The following is a 6,000-nucleotide window of genomic DNA, read 5'->3' as shown; positions in this document are numbered from 1 at the left end:
TCAGCTGTCTCACCTTGGTTTGAATCCTGACCGAGCTATATATTGTCATCCAGGTGTTTCACAAGCAGGGTGATTCATCAATGTGTGTGCCATCCCTTGGATGGACGTTAAATTGGGAGTCCCATCTGCCGACGGACGTTGAAGATCCCATGGTGTCCTCCGCGAAGAGCAAGCGAGCTATTGCTGGCACCCTAAACAAATTCCAAATTATTCCTGCACACTCAGTCGAGTAGGCTAACCCCCGCTCTAGCAGGGAAAATAGCCTTAAAAATGCCTGTTGTACACTCAGCCGAGTTTCCCGCGGAGACCCATCCAGGATTGCAACCTTCGCCAAGAAACTGTTTTGGCAGAGCCGACGCTTTGCATATAGCATGGTCCATCATTATGATGATGATCATGTTTTTCTGTCCCAAGGCCCAGGGGCTGTGGAGGGAGCTATGCCAAGTGTAGGGGAGCCATGCCAGGTGGAGGGAGCTGTGCCCTCGGGAGGCAGCAATGCCAGGTAATGGAGCCATGCCAAGAAGACTGCGGGTTCTTTATCTCCTTCCCTCCACGTGCCTCCCTGCACACCTTGCATCCCACGCTAAGCGAAGATAAACAAGAGTTTAATATTTGGTTTTGTGCTGAGAGCATTGGCAGCATGGAAAGCTTGCTTGCACAGCAATGGGGAGGCCAACAGGTGAGAGAACCATGATCAACAACCCAACAGCGCCACCTCCTGAATTCGTACCAGCTGAGTGCGCATTGAACGAATGGAGTGGCTTCACAGGCTATTTAATCATAACGTACACAAAAGGTAGAGATAAAACGCAGAAAAGGAAGAGAATGCGATTTCAGTGTGGGAGGGATATGGACCAAAGTGAAAGGAGGTCTAGGAGGATGGAGAGAGGGAACGACAGACAAGAGGATAGCCATATTGGGTACAGTGGTGGCTCATTGGTGAGGACACCAGGTTGGTAGCCCAGAGGGTCGTAGGTTCAAATCCAGCTGAATCAGCAGTGTTACAAATGTGGATTTTAATCTTCATGAAGTCTCGCTACTTTCGGGAGAATTGTCGTGTCACTGATGGATTGTCAGTATAAACCCAGCTGGCTCATTAACGAATTTCAGGGTGGGATAACGTGCCTGCCCCACCAGGTCTGTTCTACATGTGACGTGAGTCAATTCATTGTGGTTGACTCTTACTCCTTTCCCTTACTTTGAATTATTTTGGATCTGACCCTTCAAGGAATTCAGCCTTCTCCTATACTTTCCATTGAAAAAAAAAATAATGACAGATGAATTGGTGCCAGGTTGATGTGCACTTTGATGGTACAGACACAGAGCCTCTCTCTGCAATACGGAAGCAGAATTATGATTGAGCAAACAGCCAAATGAGCAAGTGTATCAGGTAACCGTTTGAGGGAGTGAGCTGGTCTCACTTACAATCAATCACAACATCACATTCCTGCAAAAGCTCAGGAAATAATGCAGAATGGGCAATGGGATTGAACCTGTTATTAAATATTATTTATTACGGAAAATTGTGAAGTTAGAACAAAATGGTGATTAAAAACAAAGATCCATTTGTCCAAATAACGGGAATTTATATGTGAAGCAAGAAAGCTTTGGAAGCGCATTATCGGCAAAGCTTCTTCCAGTCATTCACAGGGTCTGAAAGACGACCCATGTGCCATGCACACAACCCATCGCCAGCTCTGGCTTCACAACTCGGTGCACTACACAATATACATCATTTCAAACTGGGTAAAGTGAAGACGTGCACACAATTCATCCATTTGTTTGTTGGCTTGTGATCACACAGTGCTCTCGTGTATTACGTGCGAAGGATACATGGTGGCCGTGGGTCATTCCTTAAAAATGGTTTCTGAACTTCGAGGCATTTATTTGGCAGCAAAACTGGCACTTCAAATCATGGATTTCACCACATTGCCTTCCACTGGAGCCATTTGTGCAGCTGCTTTTGGGCCAAGGTTGGAGTTCAGTGCACTGGTACAGAGATCTGAGATGAATGTGCTTATACACAAAGATCCAAACTGGGCTTGCTGGTACTCTGTTCTGATCTGGGTGTGCTGGTACTGTGATCTGAGTGGGGCGTGCTGGTACTGTGATCCGATCTGGGTGTGCTGGTACTGTGTTCTGATCTGGGCGTGCTGGTACTGTGATCCGATCTGGGCGTGCTGGTACTGTGATCCGATCTGGGCGTGCTGGTACCAAGATCCAAACTCGGGGTGCTGTTACTGAAATCCAGGCTCAGCGTGCCGGATGCATGTAAGCTGACCTCTGGTGTCGGTATCCTGTATCGCCTCCTCCGTGTGGTAAGTGAAGCAGAAGTTTGAGCCACTCCATCTGGTGGCCTTAGCTCAAGTGGAAATACAGGAGGCGGAATTCTTTCCCGCAATAGTTGTGTGGTTTGTGAAGCTACAGGAGAATATGAGAACAGTTTTCCATGAGTATGTACAAGCACTGCACATGCTTTGAATTGATCGCAGGCATGAGGGGATCAACCCAAAAATGCACTCACATTCTGCAGAAGGACAGGCTTCAAAGACGTTTTCATTGTGGGTTTTTGTCCCGAACACAAACGTCAGGCCATCCAAGTCTTCTGACTGCCCTCCCACATCCATCGAACTATTAATCAGATCAGTAGATGAAAAAGAAACGTTGGATGTATTTCCCTCATCGCTGGCGCCACGGACCCTGGAGCGAGAATTCGTAAATATTGAAACACAAGGAACACGGAGCAGGTTGTTCTATCAATGAAAACGTGAGAAAACGTACTCAAGCATTGCAACTCACTTGTGGAAATGCTTCCTCCAAATATGGAGTTCATTCATTACATCTTCAAACGAGGTTACCTCCTCTTCCAAGCAGCAGCCTCTTGGCCCCGAAAGAAGCTCCTCTGGGTGCACCATGCCGAGATCATCCGTGTCGTGGCGAAAAGCCTACGGCATGGCAATCACAGGCTAGGTGCCAAATTAAAATGTAGATTTATGAAGTTTCTGTCGAGTTTCCTTTAAGGAAAAGTTGTTAAGGAAATACACGCCCTTCTTACCAATGCCAAGCAGATGTTTTGCAGCTCTGGTTAGTGTTTACTGTTTCATTTTTGCCAACCTCAAAAGGATCACAGGCAGCATCAACCCCACCTGGTATTAATTCAACAGCAGAGGGGGATTTGAATTCAGGATCCAAGGATCCCAAACCCAACACCCTAACCATTAAACCAACAACAGGCATACAGACATCACTCCACGACTGTTATTGATCTACATTCAATTAAATAGGTTTTGCGAAATATTTGAATTGGCCATATATTTATTATGGGTGGAAGTTGGCGGTGTGACCTCCCCTCCCCTCCCTTGCTCCCCTATATGCTCAATTACATCTTCCTTTTCCTTCTTCCATCATATCCCAATCATCATACCCTCTCTTACTTATAACCTTGTCTCCCCTTTCTACCCTGCCTCCCCTGCATGGTACAATAAAAGTAAATAAAATGGTTCTGAAACAGTGAAATCGTATTCCACTTCTTATATATTATTTCCGAGTTTGTGGTTTCGTGTCGCGCTATCTTCGACTTTGTTCTGCGCTCGAGTAACGTGATATTCGGCTTACATTATCTCAAAAGACCATATGAGGTGCATGGTACAAAAAAAAAGTAAATAAAATGGTTCTGAAACAGTGAAATCGTATTCCACTTCTTATATATTATTTCCTAGTTTGTGGTTTCGTGTCGCGCTATCTTCGACTTTGTTCTGCGCTCGAGTAACGTGATATTCGGCTTACATTATCTCAAAGACCATATGAGGTGCATGGTACAAAAAAAAGTAAATAAAATGGTTCTGAAACAGTGAAATCGTATTCCACTTACTGCATTAAAGTAAAATTACTACTGATACTCTGCATCAGTTCCTTTCTCAAACACACCCACCCCAACATGTCGCGCAGAGCGCGGGTTATGCTAGTCTATATATTAATAGGCTGAGGGACCAGCTTTGTCCACGTTTCTTCTCCTTCCGGCGACGGCGTGCGCGAGTTTCTTTGACTACAAACACACCCTTGCATGTTCGTCGTTTGCAGTAGGCATTATGCCTTTTGTAAAACTTTGTTTTTGGGGTGTTTTACAGCAAAAAACACGCATTCCGCCCCATCCGGACCGGCATTTTGCTTTCGTGCAGACACCATGATATGATATAGATTTCATGAATATACTTTCTTTCCCCCAATGCTTCCGGGGCACTCGCTACCAACCATGGGAGCAGCGAGGGCCTGCTCACGAGAGCGTCTTCCCCCTGTGGGGGGACACATCCATGCCCGTTATTAAACAGCACAGGGGGCGTAGTAATGTAATTACAAATGAACAGGATAGAACCAACATCATAAATATATATGTGGAAAAATTACGGGCCCAGACCGGGAATCGAACCCAGGTCCTCTGGCAAACCGTACCTGCGTTCACCTCCCGGTCCGGGCCCGTAATTTTTCCACATATATATTTATGATGTTGGTTCTACCCTGTTCATTTGTAATTGCATATACTGTACTTTGGCTTAACACTTAATGGTGTTTGATCATATGGCTCAGCAGTTAACACACACACACACACACACACACACACACACACACACACACACACACACACACACACACACACACACACACACACACACACACACACACACACACACACACACACACACACACACACACACACACACACACACACACACACACACCTTTGGAATTGCAGATCCTGAGTTCAACTCTCACTGGCATCAATTTTTTATTCTATTTTAAATACATCCATTTTGTCAATGTGTGACTTACAAAATTTCCAACCAAAATCCCAGTCTCCAATAATAAATTTGTGCAGTCTTTGTTGTCACAATACCTCCACCTCACTTTACCTTCAGTTGCGTCAAGGTATCGCAGCCGTGATAACACGGGTTTCTGCTCGTTTTCTGCCAATCATTAATGCTACAAAGTACTTGTATGCTTATACTCCCAAATTATGACACAAAATTTTACCCCCTACCTCCACCTTCCATAACAAAAAAACAAAAAAAAAAAACTAAAGGAAAAAGACTTTCATTCCCATCCATAAAGTGATATCAACATGCTGTTTGAGATACCCCGAAATGTAGTTTTCAATCTGAATTGTTTATTCGTCAAGGCTTATTGAAGTACTGATTTGAGATAAGTAAAGGCATGGTTACAATGACTCAATGGATACACCACAAGGACGAATTAGACCTTTTAAAAGTGCACAATAGGGTTATCCATTATTTCGTTGAAAATCCATTGGAGTTGTTTGCATCTTCATCTTCAAACAAGGAGAGAACCCAGATAAGGTGCTGGAGTTATAAGCAATGTATGTACAAAGCAATTACTTGAAAATTCCTCCCTTGGTGGGGTCACGTTATATAAAATGACAGCGTAACATCCTAGCTCCTAGTTACACTTGCTGTTAAAGAGCTAGTACCGTAGATAAGTTGACGTCATGTTTGCCTCGAAGCTTGCAGCACGGGGTTCATATTCACATCGATTTTAACCATAATAGTTATCGCTTGATTGTACAAGGTGCAGCACTATATTTCACTGAGGAAGGTAAACATCTCATTGTATAGTTTATAGAAATCGATGATTGAGTGCTCATGCCCTTGTCATAACGAAATCCTTCAAACCTACCCTCCCACCTCCTCCTTCCCCCATCCCCCCTCCCATTCGATCTGAAACGAGACCCAACATAAAACAAATTCAGACCTTCGCTGCCTCGGAGAACCCACAAGGAATCACTCTGTGCCACTTGCAGATAAGAAATTAAATGTGATTTCGTGAATAACTAATTTTGGGATCTTAGGGTCGTGAGTTTGAGCCCCGTTTTCCACTGAATTAACACCAGGTGGGGTTGACTGAGCCTGTCATTCTTCCGAAGTCGGCGAAATGAGTACCGGTGCACTGGTATAGGGGCACAGCATCAGCGGCATAGTCACGCCCCAA

At 44.6% G+C, this 6,000-nt stretch overlaps 1 protein-coding gene across 8 annotated transcripts in view; it reads right to left on the bottom strand.

The window, feature by feature from the left end:
- Window positions 1-1,487: 1,487 nt before the first annotated feature.
- LRRC56 (leucine rich repeat containing 56) overlaps window positions 1,488-6,000 on the bottom strand; it is a 77,546-nt gene continuing 73,033 nt past the window's right edge. For all 8 annotated transcript variants that reach the window (XM_085880708.1, XM_085880714.1, XM_085880707.1 and 5 more), the window contains 3 exons: window positions 2,800-2,945; window positions 2,525-2,700; window positions 1,488-2,421 (listed from right to left, as the gene is read on the bottom strand). In XM_085880708.1, the coding sequence (XP_085736834.1) occupies window positions 2,018-2,421; window positions 2,525-2,700; window positions 2,800-2,945 (726 nt within the window). In that variant the 3' untranslated portion in view covers window positions 1,488-2,017. The remainder of the gene's footprint in view (window positions 2,422-2,524; window positions 2,701-2,799; window positions 2,946-6,000) is intronic.

The sequence above is a fragment of the Eptatretus burgeri genome, chromosome 5 (assembly GCF_056783735.1).
Source record: "Eptatretus burgeri isolate ZD-2024b chromosome 5, Ebu_testis_v1, whole genome shotgun sequence".
In the NCBI taxonomy this organism is placed as follows: domain Eukaryota; kingdom Metazoa; phylum Chordata; class Myxini; order Myxiniformes; family Myxinidae; genus Eptatretus; species Eptatretus burgeri.
Note: the sequence above shows the minus strand (reverse complement) of the source record. Positions and strands in the feature narration are given on the sequence as shown.